At 38.5% G+C, this 18,638-nt stretch overlaps 1 protein-coding gene across 3 annotated transcripts in view; it reads left to right on the top strand.

The window, feature by feature from the left end:
* The window catches only part of TMEM131 (transmembrane protein 131), a 178,019-nt gene that overhangs the window by 141,699 nt on the left and 17,682 nt on the right, over positions 1–18,638 (top strand). For 2 of the 3 annotated variants that reach the window (XM_054009260.1, XM_054009269.1), the window contains exons 26-35: positions 400–551; positions 1,201–1,343; positions 2,619–2,805; positions 4,081–4,266; positions 6,194–6,352; positions 7,069–7,664; positions 13,531–13,706; positions 14,892–15,019; positions 17,263–17,387; positions 17,562–17,720. In XM_054009260.1, coding sequence (XP_053865235.1) covers positions 400–551; positions 1,201–1,343; positions 2,619–2,805; positions 4,081–4,266; positions 6,194–6,352; positions 7,069–7,664; positions 13,531–13,706; positions 14,892–15,019; positions 17,263–17,387; positions 17,562–17,720 — 2,011 coding nt within the window. The remainder of the gene's footprint in view (positions 1–399; positions 552–1,200; positions 1,344–2,618; positions 2,806–4,080; positions 4,267–6,193; positions 6,353–7,068; positions 7,665–13,530; positions 13,707–14,891; positions 15,020–17,262; positions 17,388–17,561; positions 17,721–18,638) is intronic. The other variant, XM_054009278.1, reaches the window with a different exon arrangement.

Here is an 18,638-nt window from a genome sequence, read left to right on the forward strand (position 1 = left end):
GGTAGCTTAAAAATTAAAAATAACAAGTGTTGCATATCAACTGGTGGCAGAATAGCAGCTGCAACCTGTTCTTTTTGCCTGATCAAACTCTCATTGACTTAAGACTATTTGTATCTTACCAGTTACTTGAAGGGAACTTCCAGTTCATGGTGGACACTCTTGTGAATAAATGTTTGTGTGTATTTAAAAAAAAACAAAAAAACTTTTTTTCTGTTACCCTTTAAGTCTAATAGAGAATTAGAAGACTTTAACTAGGCTAATTAAGTATTTAAACAACTTCATCAGGAAGCACGTTTTGATATAAGAATTTTTTAGAAAATATAGTTTGTATGTACTCAGTGGAATCTATGAAAAATTCCCTATTTTTAAAAAGTGGTTTTTATTTTTCATTGTCTTAAGGTTCAGCCATTGCAGAGCACTACAGGATTTGCAGAGGGTCTGTCTCGACATTCGGTTTTAAACATAGTTTTAAAGCCTGGAGAGCGAAAATCTGTCAAAGTAAAATTTACTCCAGTTCTTAATAAGACTGTTTCATCATTAATTATCATCAGGTATGGTAGGTCTCTGAATTAGATTTGAGTTAATTAGGTTCTTATTTATGTTAGGTTCACATTTGACACTTGTGACCAATAAGTTGTCCCATTGTTTCAAGATTAATTGTGGAATCTCCAGGTTTGGAATGATGGATTTAGTTTGTATACACTACACTATGATTTACAGTGGTCAAAGGCATTCAGTTCATATCTTCAAATATTCACGTATTGCCAATATGTTTTCTATATTAAGATGTTTAGATTCTTTTCAAGTTCATCTATACATTTTGTATTGAAAGTAGGAACTTGTCAAACACTATTTTCCTAAAATATTCTTGCTTTGAGAAGTCGAGAGTTTAAATAAGTGTGTTTACTGTTCGAAAAAAACATGTAGGAGCTTTGCAGTTCTAAGTGTTAATGATAAAATTTTATTATAACTAAATCATGAGTTTCTTCACTAAAGTTTAGTATGCTTTGTGTTGGTTACTGCAGCCCCTAACCTGCAAACACTTATGCATGGGAATTGTGAGTGAGATTACTCATATACATAAAACTGTTCTAGGATTGGGATGTAATGTAATATAGTTTGTGAACATGTTTGTGAGAGCAGTGGAGTGCATATTTATTTTGCTAAAAGTTTCTTCTTTCCCCTATTCTCTTTATACAGAAATAATTTGACTGTAATAGATGCTATAATGGTACAAGGCCAAGGAACAACTGAAAGTCTGAGGGTTGCAGGCAAGCCTCCGGTTCCAGGAAGTTCATTACGTTTTAAGATCACTGAAACGTTATTAAAAGACTGTTCAGAAAGTGAGTATTCTATGAAGACCTATTACACTGAACAGAAAATCTCATGACATCTGATGTACACAACTACGAATATCTGCAGTAACTAGAAAATATCACTTGTTTTATAATGCCTTGATGAAATGAATCTCTAAAAATATGTAAAATGTGTGAACTTGTGGCTGATGTACCATGACAAATACTGTATTTCACTATACAAGCAATATTTCTGAGATTTTTTTTTTATTTTCATAGTGTCTTGGGCATTTTGTCATTGTAAACAGATTAATTAGTAAATGTAAACATACAGATGAAGGTCTGTCCAATGTTACTTTAGTTTAAAGTGATGGATACTAGAGGCTATATAACCTCAATTTTTAAGAGCAAAAGAGTGAAGACAGCCCACTACAATGGCCCTGGATCTCTCAATCGGAGAATAGGTGAACCAAAGCAGCAGCCAGCCCTCTGTCTTCCTGAATCCTTTAGCAGCCCTCAACGCGAACAGTTTGTGCAGGGGGCAGGGAAGGAAGAGGGTAGAGGAATTGGGGCTGAAGAACTAGTCAAGAAGATTTGGCCCTCAGCCTTTGCCAGAGATCCATAGTATTTCTTCATGGATGGTGAGCCAAACCCTTCTCCCTTGAGTGATGTGTAGAAAACTCAGTTGAAGTTGAAAACTCAGATCCTACCTCTAAACATGTGCCTCACATTGGTTTTCCACTAGCAGTGTAAATTCTTAAAAGGCTATATTCCTCTTAATGATGCTGACTTCAATGTCTTTGATGTCATCCATGAGCTTTATTTTTGGGATAGAAAAGAATTTAGTGTTAGAGTACAGATAATACTACACATACTATCTGAAAGTAATGTTTACAACGTTCAGTTAAATGCTGCTAGTACAGGAACTGCGTACAGAAGAAACGTAGACACAGTGATGAACAATAGCTTACACCACTACACAGTTGGGGAGCAGGTTTGTTATAAGCAATATTAGTCTCAATAGAGTAGCTTTCTCCAGGTTTTTTGTGAGGGAATAATAGATGCTCTGGAATTGGACAGAAACCATTCTACTTGACAGCCATCTGACACTGCTTGCAGAGACCTCTGTTTTAACATCTTGTCCAAAGGTCAGCACTTCGACCACCCACCACTTCCCTGATGCATGTATTTCCTAGTATCACTGTTGGGCTTAAAGTGAGGATGGTACTAACAGAACTGTGCAAGCATTTTTTGTAGATAATGAATTTACTGCACTATAGTGGCTTAACACAGTCCTAATTGCATTGTTCCATATCTTTTTAGAAATGAAATTAAAAGAACCAAATTTCACACTGAAAAGAACATTCAAAGTGGAGAACACAGGGCAGCTTCAGATTAATGTGAAGTCCATGGAAATCAGTGGATATACATGTGAAGGATATGGATTTAAAGTTGTTAACTGTCAAGAGTTTGCACTAAGTGCCAATGCCTCTAAAGACATTGTCATATTGTAAGTACATTGTTAAAGAGTGAGGCCACTTTCCTCATGTAGATCATTTGATGATACTCTTACATTAGAAAATGTATGTACAAAGCTTTACTCAGTAAGAAATCGGTGTTGATTAAATCCTCTTTTTTTTTCATTTAAACTTTGAGTTGCTTCATTTTCTTCTGTACGAACAAAAATTGTGACACTTCCTTTCCTTTCTAAAAGTGGAACAAACAGGTTGTAAGAACCTATAAAAGAGATTTCACAGCTGAGTACAGTGTTGTATTTACTGGTCATTAAACAGTTTGCTGTAAACTTGGAACTGTATAAACAAATGCATATTAAGACAACTTCATGGATATTGTAGACTATAGACCTAGATTAACGTATCCTTTTGGTTAATTGCAGTGTGTACTGAAAAAGATCCATCTCTGTATTATGAGTGCCCCTATCATAATGTACAGCATTTTAACCCTGCAGGCTTTGTGTGTGCTGCACTGACTGAAATTGTAGTGGGTGTTTTAATCAAGAATTGGCTACAGAAAGGACCCTCTGCTCCAAAAATGATCTTGGGCCCTGATTGTATTTAATGCTTCTTTTGTATACTAATTGCTTAGCCTTTACTAAAAATTCATAGAATTTAAGACTGTAAAGGAGCACTCTAATTAACTAGCCTAGCCTGCTGCATGACATACGCCATAGGATTTCACACATGAATACCTGCATCGAGCTCAACAATTAGTGATGGGACTAAAGCATAGCTTTCTAGAAAGATACTCAATCTTGACTTGAAGATGAAGTGACGAAATTTCCACTTTTCTTGGTAATCTGTTTCATTGCTTAATTACTGTCGTTCTTAAATTTTGCATGTTTTGCATAATTTTAGTTTGATTTTTTTTCTTAACGAAAAAAATGGGGCCAAATCTAATTCCAACCATTGTATCTAGTTGGCTTCATCTGCTAGATAAATCTGCCCTCTGGTATTGGCTTAATTCTAGGCCTTCCCTCTTATTGAATATATTCTTTCTGTGTATGTACTTAGAGACTGATTTCATTGTCTCTTAAGCTACTTGAATAATATCCATAGGTACTATTTGGCTAAGGTGTCTGGGAGACTAGTGATCATCCTACTGATTCAGTCAGTTTCAGCAAACCTCCTCAAATTGCAGTTGCTATTATCTTTTTAAAATACGAAAAGGATGAATAATGCAAATTATTTAAAACTTAAAACTGTCTTACTGGATTTAGTCTTAAAAAATATGGACAGGTATAACCATCTGCATTTATTTTTTTCAGGTTTACACCAGATTTCACTGCTTCCAGAGTCATTCGTGAACTGAAGTTCATTACAGCAGGAGGCTCTGAATTTATATTTGTATTGAATGCATCTCTTCCATATCATATGTTAGCAACATGTGCAGAAGCCCTGCCTAGACCCAGTTGGGAGCTGGCACTGTACATAATCATCTCAGGAATAATGAGGTATGAGTTGCTTGTACCTGCATAATGTACATGGAGTTGTCTGAGTTTGAATACAAAATACAAAGGGTAGATGCTTTGTTTTTAGTATAATTTAGGATACATTTTGTATACAGTGCAATTGGTAATTGATGTAAAATAATGTATTCTGGTAAGATGAAGTTAAGAAGCAGCAGGTGCAAACTACTGTGGATTTTGTGCTAACACCATGGTGTTGAGAATTTTAACTTTCTGTGAAAAACTAGTGCAAAATACAGCCTGTTCGTCCAGAATGTCTTTGCTAAGATCAAATATTGTACTCCTATTAACCATGATGATGTGTGATTGTTTATAGCTGTAACTAAGCCAGACTTGAACCAAGTTGGTGATTGGTCCTGCTTTGAGCAGGGGGTTGGACTCGATGACCTCCTGAGGTCCCTTCCAACCCTGATATTCTATGATTCTATGATAAGTTATGAATTGAGGCAACGTTATTAAACATGGCTTCTTTTGGAGGTGAGAAGTCACTCTTCCACGGCGCAGAACCTTAGGGAGATATGAAACAGTGACTTAGATGAGTTTAGCAGCAAATGCCTTTTGAATGATTTAATTCTGCTGCCATCTTTATATGTGATAGACAACTGGTGATACTAATAATGGAATTTCTGAGAACCTGGAGGGCATTATTGAGTCATATGTAAAACATTTAAAATAGAGTACCATCAGTTAGTGAGGTTACATAGTAGCATATGAATACACCGGACAACAAAGCACATTTTGCTAGGCAGCGTACAAACACGTAGTGAGAGAGTCCCTTCCAGGAAGAGCTTACAATCTAAATAGACAAAACAAAGAATGTAGTGGGAGAGAGAGGTGCACACTGAGGTGAAGTAAGTTGTTTGAGGTCACAGCTCAGATCAATGGCAAAGCTGGGTGTAGAAACCTGGGTCTCCTGACTTTCAGTCCAGTACCTCCCCCAAGAAATATCATAGTTACAACAGAAATGAAAATAAATTTGTTTTGCAGTTTCACTGTATTGAAACACTACTGACTGAGTATAACTAAAATATCAACAGTAAAACTGTAAAAATAAGAATTGAATGATGGAAACATGGAAACAGAAGAAAACTTATTTTTTTTTACTCAAGCAACAGTGTGTTATATAAACACACACATGCACTCTTTTTTTCTCCCAGTACAATCACTTGATGTGTGTATTCAATAGTACTTTTAGTCTGCACACTAAATCTGTTTAACAGTATTTTAGTCCATCTAGTATGTTTTAATTACTCAATGGCACTTTTAACCCAAGAATTAAAATTTCTTCGGTTTTCTGTGCATTAAATCAGATGCTAACCTATGCTCCTCCCCTCATCTCTCTCCCTCTTCCCCCAGTGACAGTGTGGTTTTGACAGGAAACAGTAGCTAAGGCCAAAATTCTGCCCTCTTATATAGAGTATTGATGAACTTATCTGGAGATGTTTCCCTATTGTTTGATTGATCAGTTTTCCTTAACTCTTTTATCGCATCTTTGTGTAAAACTTTTTTGTGAATTAGTACTTCATTTCACTCAGTGGAAATATCAAGAAGCTGTCAAAAATTTGGAAGAAGGAGATGAGACCATGCTGATTGAAACAAGTTAACTTCTGCTTCAGAAACTTATTTTTTCCATAACTTTTTGGTTTGGGGATCACATCTATATCTTGTCTTTGTACTTTAATTGTAACTCCCATAGTAATAAGTGTACATTGAGGGGTTAAATAGGTGTGTGTGTCATGCTGGGATTTTGCTCTTTACAGCAACCTATAAAATTGCTTTTTTGGGTACTGTTCACCTTTTAGCTTTCGATTTGTTGGCAGAAGATGCATCTTCTTTGCCTTGTAGCATTCAGCCTCATCACCCCTAAAACGACAACAAAATTAATATTTTTTTATACTTCTATTTCCTATAGTGTACTCTTTCTCTTGGTAATTGGAACAGCCTATTTAGATGCTCAAGGAATTTGGGAGCCATTCAGGAGGCGCCTGTCCTTTGAGGCATCAAACCCTCCCTTTGATATGGGAAGGCCATTTGATCTCAGGAGAATAGTTGGAATTTCATCTGACGGAAAGTAAGTACACGCACATTTGAACAAGGCCACTTGGAAAGGAACATTTCTTTTAGTACAGGAGACTAATCAAGGCCACCCTCCTAACAAAAGGGGCTGGTAATTTAGCAATGACTTAAGAGGGCATCCAAATAGTGTGGGGAGGATGGAGGAATTCCTACTTTTTTGTGTAAATCAACATAGTAAATTACATACTACCTGTTAGAAAAACAGAAAGTGTGTAATGCAACAGACTGGGGCAAAAGTGTCTCTCCTTAAAGCTCTCTGCCTAGGGCAGAGGTAGTCAATAGGCGGACCACGGGCCAAATCTGGACCGCCAGATACTCTTGAACAGACTGTGAAATCTTTTTATTTACTACTTGTTGTTGTTGCAATGTGAAAAAGGTTTCTCTGGAGTCTGGACCTTGACTATACCTTTGCAAAAAATAGACCACCTTGGCCTCCTCGGGCTTTATTTGAAAAAGAAACTCCCCACACCAGTATTCCTTCTCACGTGTACTATGTGGTGTTGCTGTGATTTGTCCACAAATGTAAATAAGCAAGTGAATAATGGATATTAAGTATTGTCAGTTGAGCTTTAAGGGAGTTTTCATGTTACGTTTCTGTGATAAATAAGCCAAGAACTGTGTAGCTCAGGATTACTAATTGATGTAATAACTCTTCTTATGTAGAGGAATATACACTTACTGTATATTTGAACACACTTGCTCTTCTTCCAGCTTGAATGCACTTGGATCGGACTCTAATCACAGTTCCTCCAGAGGAATCTATGGAGCAGGTGGTTCCTCATCACGATCCAGTACAGGAAGTCATAAGCAATGCAATCCAACAGCACATCTGCACAGCAATAGAAATTCAGCTGATATTGAAAATGTCAAATCTAAAAACAATTCAAATGTTGCTAGCAGGACTTCCCTACAGACAGCTTCCACGCAGTCATCTAACAGGGGAGGTCCCCTTATCCTGGATTCAAGTGTTATAGCTCAGAATCATACAGCAGGCAGAAGATCCAGAGGGGCAAAGCAGAACCAGCAAACAAACCAGCAACATGCTCAAGTTCTCTTAGAGCAGCATTCACAACAGCCAACACCAACAGTGCCTCAGCAACAAGAGCAACAGACTGAAAGTTCTTTGTCACAATCACCACTTCTTAACCCTTCACACCCAGAATGTACCAGCAACACAAGGCACAGCTCCGAGGATTCAGATATCACTGGTCTGATAGAAACTATGGACAAAGAGTTTGACCACCCAGAGTCCCCTTCCCCAGATGTGTTTACAGAGCAGCCCCCATCTCCAGTAACAAAAAACAAAGGTAATACAACTCTGCTTTGCTTAATGATACGGGTGGCACATTATGACAGTCAAGGAGTGAGTTTTGAACCAGTAAACGTAAAGGTTACAGTTTCATAGTGTTGTAAGCTGCTAACTTCTCAGCTGTACCAGAGCTTCATGCATGATCCTGAGTAGGGTTCATACACTTCCTTTCTGTCACTTGATAATACTGGAATTGTCCATTCAACATTGGATAAATTTTCTTTTGCAAGTTTTATATGAAATAGGTTTTTACTGAAAACCCGATGTGTATATATTTAGAAATCTTTTAAAATTACTCCGGGCTTCAGTCCTTTTAGCCTACAGTTAGTTTTGGGAAAGTGGGGGTGGTTGCCCTAGTTTATTATGAAAACTGAAAAGTAGGGGATTGTGAATCAATACAGTACTGTCAGAATGGAATTCTTCATGCCTAGCACTTGCAGTTGTGACAGAAAATCCTTGATGTTAGGAGGTCGACAAGTTAATAAATGGCACCTGCTTGATTTTATTTTTTATAAAGTGTGTTAATCTTGAAGCTAGGGTGCCTGTAGAGTTGTTTATATGTGCACCTTTTGATTTCTCAAATGCTCTTGAAGTACATACGTCGTGTGTTTTGATTTTAGACAGTTTTTAAAACAAATTTTGAAATTCTTAATAGAAATTTATCCTTATGCTGTAAATATTTCGTTAGTGTAGTTTTTGATTACACTGATTGTCCAAAACTGTTTTCTAATTAGCCAGTTGAGTCTAATGCACACATCTCTGATGGGTCACTCTAGTTACAAATTTAAATCTAGTATTCTTTTTAGTGGTTTGTTTGGTTTGGGGTTTTTTTTGGGAGGTGGGACTCATTTAGGCAGTTTTGTTTACATGGAATATTGCTGACTCCTTTCATACACACTATATAAAATTCATTAGAGATGGACATAGGTGGGGGAAGAGAACAGAGGATATGGTTAGAAACCCTAAAATGACTGTGTAATCACAACAGATAAAGCAATTTTAACTTGTATTGTAATCATTAAAAAATACAGCATAGTAACACAACATTGTTATGGACAGATGGTATTAAATATTCCTGATGGATGCAAAGTGTTGGCTGTGCTTATGAATGAGATGCATCTAGGATTCCAGCAGTATCAGGATCTAGTGGAACTATAGAGACATTACTTTTTATTTCTTAAGACTTGGAAACAAAATTGTTGTGTCTTTTAACAAATGAATGGCTAGTATGACTTAACTACCATTTTCATATCTGGTTCCTGGTTGGAACAATTCTCAGCAATTCGTATATTGGAAGATTATCTTAACATATTTAGGATGAAAATAGTTGTTCCTAAATATTGCGAGTGCTGGTTATAAAGGTTTTATTTACCCATTTTTCAAGCCTGCGTAATCACTTGCTAGTTTGTTGTCTAACAGTTTCAGCAGAAGTCTAAATGAAGTTAGAACATTTCACATAACTCCTAATGAATCATTTATAAGACAGATGTCCATTTTTTCTCTTAACTTTTTCCTAATTCTAAATACCTTCAGATAAGTACGTACTTCTATAAAAAGCATCCCTTTAGTAGCCTTGGTCATTTCTGCTTGGGAGTGAGGCTATATTGGATGCTTTTATTTTTTTTCTTTGCTTTCAGACAAGCAGTGTTATGGTGTTAACTTTTCATCTTCTCAAACCAACAAAATGCATTTATATATAAAAAGCCCTTCATCCTTAGAAAAGTCTACACAAAACTAATATTTACTATACAGTTTTGAGTTCTACAATTCGAATGATAAAAGCTCAGTGCAATACATGATAAAACTTGTCCATTTCCAGTCTCCCTCTAATACACTTTTTTAAACTATTTCTTTATTGAGATACTTGCTTCATCCATTAGGACTTGGATTTTAAAAAATTGGGGCCCGATTCTTCAAGCAGTTGTGCATGTAACTATGCGTGTACCCAAATGTTTGCATAATCAGCCTCTTATGAAATAAAATTTGTGACATGGTATCTAGCTAAGGAGTATCACTTTGAGAAACAGCTGCCGCAAGACTTTACAAATCTATAAACTAGTCCTTCAGTGATAGTACACGAGGGGTCGGCAACCTCTGGCACACAGCTTGCCAGGGTAAGCACCCTGGCGGGCCGGACCAGTTTGTTTACCTGCCGTGTCCGCAGGTTTGGCCGGTTGCAGCTCCCACTGGCCGTGGTTCACCACTCCAGGCCAATGGGGGCGGCGGGAAGCGGCGCAGGCCAAGGGATGTGCTGGCCATGGCTTCCCGCCGCCCCCATTGGCCCGGAGCGGCGAACCACGGCCAGTTGGAGTTGTGATTGGCTGAACCTGCGGACGCGGCAGGTAAACAAACTGGTCCGGTCCGCCAAGGTGCTTACCCTGGCGAGCTGTGTGCCAGAGGTTGCCGACCCTTGTAGTACATTCTCAAAGTGTGAAGTTTGTTTGTGAAATATCAGGACCTTGTCTGATTTTGTTACATGAAATTGCACAAGATAAAATACAGGAATTTTTTTGTCATAAGTATAATTTCGAGAGGTTACATCTAAGAGAGCAATTTCATCACCTAAAATTATATAACTTCTCTGTATGCGAAAGCTTAGGAATGTTAGAACAGACACTTCAGGTTGATAGGACTATATTCTGATTTGTTAGCACCCATGAAAACGTGTTGTTTTGGGAAATCCTGATTTTTATTTTTTTTAACAGTTCACTGGGTTTATTAGTGTGAAAGATGCAACTTTTTGAATGTTTGATTTTGTTCAAATGTTTATGTAGGATTGATCAAATACTGTTGTATCCAGAATGTGGTGTTAGTAACATTGGGGGAAAAAATCAAAATAGAGAAGTTAGTTCCATTATAGATAAACCAGACTCTTACAGGTGTCTTACGGTATTTTAGAGAGCATTATCAGAGTGAAAATGTGTATTAAACAAATTTCCTTACTTATCCTAGAGAGGTAAAGTAGGTGAGGTAATGTCTTTTATTGTTGGTGAGAGACAAGCTTTTGAGCCACACAGAGCTCTTCTTCAGGTCTGGGAAAGGAACTCCCAACCTTACAACAAAAATGCAAGGTTGAACAGATTGTTTAGCATAAGTAATTATTACTTGTATATTGTAATGGATCATTCAAGATAGAGTGGCCTGTTAAGATCTCTGGAGTCATAGGACAAAAAGTGGGGGTTAGTGGATAAGCCATAATAAGTTGGTCCAATAAAAAATATTACCTTACCTAACTTGTCTCTCTAATATCCTGGGACCAGCATGGCTACTTGCATACTTACCTACCCTACTAATAACTTACTGTAAAAATGAATGGAATTTTTAAACATTTATCTGGTAACTAGACTTTCCCAGCTTCAGATTCTTGTGCCCCAACACAGTGAAGCAAACAGTACAAGGGTTATTTTTGTTAAAAGTATTGTTTACAGTCAACATTTTTTCATTTCATGAAAATATTTCAAGTCATCTAAGGTTTGCTAAGTTTTAAATGAATTACTCTAAGGTTTGATAAGTATGTGTGTCTTTACAAAACCTAAATTTTGGGCCAAATTCGACCTAGCTCTTTAAATTACCCATTTAACAAGGTCTCTTGTAAGAAATCAACAGAGATTTCATTAGTTAATGTACATCTGTTAAAGAAGCACAGTCAACTTGAAATCTACTTTTAAAAAAAAAACAAAAGTTCAAGGTGGTTTCATATACACCTGATCTTTAGTTCCTCTACCAACTTTTCTATTTTTTTACATGAACAGGAGACACTGATAATGTGAGCCAGGCTTTTAATGGTATTTAGGTTCCTAAATATGCAGTTAGCTACCTAGTCGAATTTTTAGAAGCACTTATATTGATCTTTAGGCATCAGAATACCTTTAAAATCTGTCCTTATTTAGTCTGTGCCTTTGACAAAACTTTGTCTATAGACATAGCTAAAAAATGAGAATTTCCCCCCCAATCTTAGTAACTAATAACAAAAGCAGGGGGAAATTTCCTGAGAGAAATGTAATTTTTTTAAAAGTAGACTGTTTTCTTCCAACCATTGTTGGCTGCTAGAATGAACCTTGCTTGATGTGTAACTTTGTGTATTTTTCAACCTTCTCAATTGTGATAATGAATAGCCAGATCTAGAAGGAGGAGAAGTCAATCATTAGGTTTGCAAAAATGTTTAAATATATTTCCTGAAGGTTTCTACTAACTATTTTACAGTTTAATGCTGAAGAACATGTTAGGAGCAATAGCTTCTCAGATGGTATGTGGATTTAAAATGAATTTTTGCAGTGTTGGTTTTTAACTTTTATACCCAGAAAAATAGAAGTTTAGCTTATAGGTACAGACTGTGCGGGGACAGCTTTGCACAATGGGGCTCTCTTCACAACTACGTGTCTTCAGGGTCAGATCCTTATTTTGTGTAGTATTTTTCATATAACTTTTGTTCCAAAAACTTTTACACAATTAAGTATGGCAACAACCATTATGAACCAGATTCAGTTCCAACATAAGCAGACACAAATCTCATTGGAAATTTACCCCCATTTACAATAGAGCTGAATTTGGTCTTCTCTCAAATAAAATATTAAAAACAAAACAGCAGTGTATAGACAATATGGCTTATAAGTGAATGCATTTAATCTTAAAGCCAACATCTAAGGAGGATCTTATTAAATGGTATTGTAGTGGATGGCTGGCAGAAAGTAATAAGGGAATAACTAGAGGTAATGGCGAGAGAAGCCTATAGATCAAGATGAAGGTGTTTAAAAACAAAACAAATCCACACCTGTTGCTCAAGTTGCTTCATATTGATGTTCTTTAGGATGTTAACTCATTTCCCTTCCCCAAGAGTCCAAGACATACCATTGTATTTTGTCTACCAAGAATTCTGGCAGGATTTTGATAGATCTATAGATGATGCTCCTTTGAACCTATCTCCCCAGTAAATTTCTCTGAGCTCAAGCACCTTCAACCTGAAATTGAGAGAAACCAAAAAGAAATAAGTATAATTAAATGTAATTAGCTCCTCTTTATATATAGATTTGTTGTAGAGACTGGTGAGTGATCTTAACTGTTACAACTAACTTTATAGATAAGTCTATGGATTTTTTAATACATTTTTCCTGTTTTGTCCTGTAGTAACATTCAAAACATTTGGGCTTAAAATGTAGGACATAAAATTTAGTTTTAAGTATTAAATTTTAACTTGGAACAAAATATGCTGAAGACAGATTGATGTTTAATCTGTATCCCCCGGCATACTTGTTACATCCTCTCATAAGAACCTTGTAATATTTTTAAATATTCTCCATCAAATTACTGCAGTTCTCAAATAAAAAATGCACGACTGAAGTCTGCAGAGCAGTTCCATTTCTCATTTGTCTGTTAAGGTGATAAAACTTTCATAGTGATTTCTAAAGTGATTGTTGTCAAAATCAGTCCTGGATGGTGAAATTCTAATACTAAACGTTAAGGAATTCAAACTGAACTCCAGTCACATGGTAGCAAAGAGTCACAGAGGAGAACTATGTATGCCTAAGTGGCCAGTGTCTGTAGAATGTGGGTAATGTTGGTAGGATCTGTGGGAGTAAACGTAGGAGTGTTAGTATTGGTCAGAGTCCTTTAGGTTTGACATGACTTGTTTAGATGAAGTGAAGTGGTATAAAGACATATTAGCAAAAGTCTGAAGTGGCACTTTTAGCCACCCTATGAGAGAAAAGATGAAAATGCTATGGCAGTCTAATTCTCCTTGAGCTAAGAGCTGCAGCTGGCTTGGGAGGCTTAGTGATGGATTGTTTTTCAGTGCACAAAGTGGTGCAAAACACTCCCAGTCTTGGAGCACAGCTGCTAATAATCTGGAGCTGCCCTTATCTCCCTAGGGAAAGGGAAACCGTTTCAGCGCAAATCTAAACCACCGAAGAAGAGGGAGGAAAAGGAGAGAAGAGGAAAGGGAAAGCAACAGGAGGATGAACTGAAAGATTCTTTGGCAGATGATGACAGTTCTTCAACCACCACAGAAACCTCCAATCCAGACACAGAACCGCTCCTGAAGGAGGTACAGAACCATTAAAGAGAGGGAAGGGGTACTCTTCTCAGATACGTAGTGGCTCACCTAAGTAGAAAGCATGGCTTTGCTTTTGACACACATTCATTTATAGTGGGAGCTGCTACTTCTTCTGTGTTCGCTGATGCCAAGGATAGTAATAAGCAGCCTGTTTCCAAATCTCTCTGAGAAATAAAGGGATTCTTCCTTCATAGAACAGAGAATTAGAACATGCTTATATCGCTAACTTGTTTCACTCACGGGGCCAAATGATGCTAGGGAATCAACTACAGCGTCTCAACCACTGATATATTGGTCAAATGGTCATGATAATGGTTTTGTCTCAAAACATGCATTATGAAACCAAAATAAAACTAATTGGGGAGAACAGAAAGCCAGAGCCAAATTTAGGCATGTTTTTAATGTGATGAATTTGTTGCAGCTAGAATCCTGCTGTTTTGAAAGCAAAACTGGTTAAATACATGTTAAAATATTTAGGATTCAGTTTGATCAGTTTTTGCTTTGCAAGATGGTTAGTCATTAATTTGACAGTGTAATTATATCACCTTAGTCATAAAGCACAGAGCGTTTGTAAAATGAGAGAGAGGAAATAACTCAAATGGTGAAGTTGCTTGAACTTGCTATTTCTTTGCTTAAAAGCATCCTATCTAGATGAGATATGGAACCATTTCAGTTTTGGGTCGTCTGTCAAATGCAGCCCAGGTCATCAATGACAGAAAGTTACCATCCCCTGATGACTGATCAGTGACTTATACGAACTGAGTTGTCCATCTCCGTCCAAAGTCCATAACCAGCATCCTTTTTAACAGTCTCCCCAAAGGTCTGAATGAACATGGAGTTGGAACTACCCTCATGTTCCTAGAATGGCCCCCAAAAATCAGGTTTGAAGTACATTAGTAGGGTAATCTGAGGAAGTTTGCACTGCTGCTGCCCATCCTGTACTATTTCTGTGGATAAGCAGAGACTGAAATCCTCTAGGAAGGTCAACTACCTTTTGATAGGCATCACTTTCGGGATGGAGGGGATGGTCACTATTGAGTGGTGAAATGTTATCATCCATTATGCAAATTGCTCACAATTGCTGATGCCATTTTCTCTCTCTGGTTTTTATTGAAGCAGGATCCTTCAGTTACTATTCTTAATGTTTTCTATGTTACCGTGTGTTGGCTTTTGTAGGAACCAGAAAAGCAAAAGGGAAAACAAGCCATGCCAGAAAAGCATGAAAGTGAAATATTCCAAATAAAACAGAGAGGGAAAAAACTATCAAATATCAAGAAAGAAATTCCAGCAGATGTGAAATCAAGGTGAGCATAATTATAAGGATCTCCTCCTAGTTAGGAAGGTTTTATGCTTGAAGGGGAAATGTGAAGGTAGAGCTTTCTGTCATCTTCAAGTCTTTGGGCTGCCAGCCTGCTCAGAAAAACCTACCTGTAGGAGTGGCTAATCTTTCTTGTCTTCCTTCCTGATGTTGGAGAATATCTGTTTTGTAAATGTAAGGAAACATCTGACAGGAATGCTGTGCATCATTGAGATACATGCTAGATCTTCAGCAGTGAATCAACTGCAATAATGTGACGCTTTTGGTAACGAACTTCATGTAGAAAAACTGATATGGCCAACATTCCATCAAGTATTGCAACTACGTAATAAAGTACACGGTTCATACCTGTGGTTGATATCAGATACTCTTGGTGGAATTATAGTCACAGAATTTTTCCTGTTGAGTCTTCTAATTAGGGCCCTACCAAATTCATGGTCTGTTTTGGCCAATTTCAGGACCACGGTTTTTTTAAATTAGTCAGTTTCACGCTTTTAGTTGTTTATATCTGAAATTTCACAGTGTAGTAACTGGGGTCCCAACCCAAAAGACTGTCGGGGTCAGGGGGTCGCAAGGCTATTGTAGGGGGGGGCCGAGAGATTGCCATCCTCCCTCTACCCTGCTGCTGGGGGAGGGGGAGAGGGGCAGCTCTACCTTCAGAGCTGGGCAGCTATAGAGCAGAGGCTGCTGGCCAGGTGCCAACCTCTAAAGTCAGTACCATCACCAAAACAGCTGGAGCTGCAGCCTCTCTGCATGGGGTGAATAAGGGTGTCACAGTTGGAGCCACAGTGTGTGTGTGTGTGTGTGTGACAGCTCTAGCTTGCCCGCACAAGGGGGAGGGGTGTCTGACAACTGGAGTCAAGGAGCTTCCTGCAGCTAGGAGAGTTCTCAGAGGTGGGTCGAAGCAGCCCCTGCAGGGGAAGAGGAAGTCTGAATCCCGGGCTGGGACTAGCACTGGAGTCCTGCGCAGTGTAGGAGCCCCCAGCTGGGCGCCAGATTTCACAGGGGGGATCATATTTCACCACTGAAATACTTATAATTTATGGATCAGATTCCCAGATCGGTGATCTGGGAAGGCTACTGCTACCTCTTCCTCTTGTCTGGTGCTAGAATGATTTTTACTATGCCTCTGCATCATCTGTGCCAACAGAGGTTTAGTCTTACTACACCCATTTCTTTCTGACACTGCTGACTAGGGAGTTTTATAAAATCACAAATGCCACACCTCTGAATTGCATAATAGATGGAATGCAGAATATTAATTTGTGTGTTCCTGCAAGGCTTGTGGCAAATAAATACTAGACTAGCAGAAATCTAGAGTGTGTTATACACTGATTTCCTTCAGACTACTTCTGAAAATGCTGCTTTATATAGTCTCCTCTCTTTCCTTTACCACGATCGTATTTTGTTTGCTTTCCAAATTATAGACAGGTATTTATTAATAAACACTTACGTTATGACCGCATCAAAAGGCCATACTGAGGATTGTGTTGGTGAGACTCCCCCTGTCCTAAAAAGTTTACAGTCTGAATGGTTGGGAATTAAGAATAAAATATACAGGCAAATGAGCTTGCTATTGGTTGCAACAGTTTTGTTGTTTTTTAATGTTTAACTGGGAGTCGAGATGGGATGATGGGAGTGGCAGGAATGTTTGAACTAGTAAGAATAGAAAACAGAACTGAGGAGAAGAGGGGCAATCACAGCTCATCACCTACCTCGCTGTGACAGTTTTGTACCATCAGAAAGCTCCAGTTTGGGAAAAAAATCAGTGGGTTCTTGAAGTTGTGGGTTAGTTTAGAGGCCATTCTAGGTCTATGGGGATGGCAGCATAAAAGGTATAGAGATAGAGTTTGAAGGAGGAGACAGATGGGGTGATAAGGCACCCAGGGATTTGGGTGCCTGAGAGTGCAATGGGGTGTAGGAGGAGATGAGAGCAGAGATGTAGACAAAGGCAGAGTTACAGTTATGGAGAACTTTGAATGGGAGGAGAAGCTTGACATAAACAAGGAAGGCCAATGCAGAAATTCAAAGAAAAGAGGAGACTTAGAGCAGTAGGAATAGATGATCTTGGCAGCTGCAGTCAGGATGGACTGAAGTTAGGGGAGTAATGAGGCAAGTCAGAGAATACCAGACTTGTATAAAACTACACGGCGTGTATATACGTGAAACTCTTCTGCAACACTTCACCCAGCAACCAAGAATAAATCTGTGTTCATGTTTTCACTTTAGTTCCTTGGAGTTACCATATACTCCCCCACTGGAAAACAAACAGCGCAAAACCTTTTCATCCAAGATGTCTCTTCAGCACATGCTGACAAATGGGTCCAAATCAAGAAACCTCCCGAAAACAAGAGGTACAATATATCAGTTACTCTTAAACAAATATTTGGGGTTTGGAGGATTTTTGTTAAATTACACAAGTGGTTTTTTAAATTTTCAGTTTTTAGAGTTCTAGCTTCTAGATCGCTGCACAAGGAGAAAGAAGTGCATCTCTTAATGGCTATGGCTTGCTCTGTTTTTTTGTACAGGTCCAAACAATAAGTTAATGGACAGCAGGCCATCAGCACTAGCAAAATTTCTCCCCAGTGGCTCTGGACAGGAATTAGGCAATACCAGCAGTTCAGAAGGGGAAAAAGATTCTCCGCCACCAGAGTGGGACTCGGTGCCACTTCACAAAGCAGGCAGCTGTAAGTACAGTTACTGTACAACAGGAGGCTACCGTGTTCTGCAAAACAGCAAGGACTGTTTGTTGTGATTCTTCTTTAAATCTTCCCATCCTCCCTCCTCACACAATCCTGTTCCTGTTTTTTCTGTAGTGGCCCCCATTTTGACAGAATCTAGTAGTAGTGTGGAGGTCTGAAAATGAGGGGTAGAACCTTGATTTTTCTACAGTTCTTTAGCAATGGGCAGAATTGTGCAAAAGCTGAGAATTGGCGATGATGGGGAGAATATTCATACAGCTAATTGTCTGAAAACAGAATGCACCGTTCTCTTGAAATGTGGGCTCCATTTTGTCAGGTCCAGTAGACGCTGTCCAAACACACAGGATGACACAGTCCCCACCCCAAAGAGCTTATAATCTTTGGCCAGGTCTACGCTTGGGAGGCTTTGCTAGTAGAGCAATAGCAATATGTTAGATTGGCAAAGAGCCAGGGCAGCTGCAACTTATACTAGCAAAACTTATCACACCCCTGACAGCAGAAGTCTGTAGTGTAGACATGGCCTCAAAACCTGACACTTCTACAAATGTGAACCCCAGTCCTGCAAATGGATCTGTATAGATGCAAGGGACTCCCAGCGTGGATTCAGTTGCAGGATCAGGGCCACTGTCTATAAATGGGCAGGTAGTTGCACCTCCGCCTGTGAGTGCATCTAGTCAGCTACCATTTGAGATTGTAAAACATGTGGGCTGACCTGGGGAAATGGCTCTGAGGTGCCAGTGAATTTGAAGTGCCATACATACCTATGGCACTGCAGAAATAATCAGCATCAGAATTTTCAGTGAGTGTGAACTGAACTGGGTCACTTGCTGGAGGATTCTCTGCACCTTGAGGTCTTTAAACCACGATTTGAGGACTTCAATAACTCAGACATAGGTTAGGGGT

This window comes from Malaclemys terrapin, chromosome 1 (genome assembly GCF_027887155.1).
Source record: "Malaclemys terrapin pileata isolate rMalTer1 chromosome 1, rMalTer1.hap1, whole genome shotgun sequence".
Classification (NCBI taxonomy): domain Eukaryota; kingdom Metazoa; phylum Chordata; order Testudines; family Emydidae; genus Malaclemys; species Malaclemys terrapin.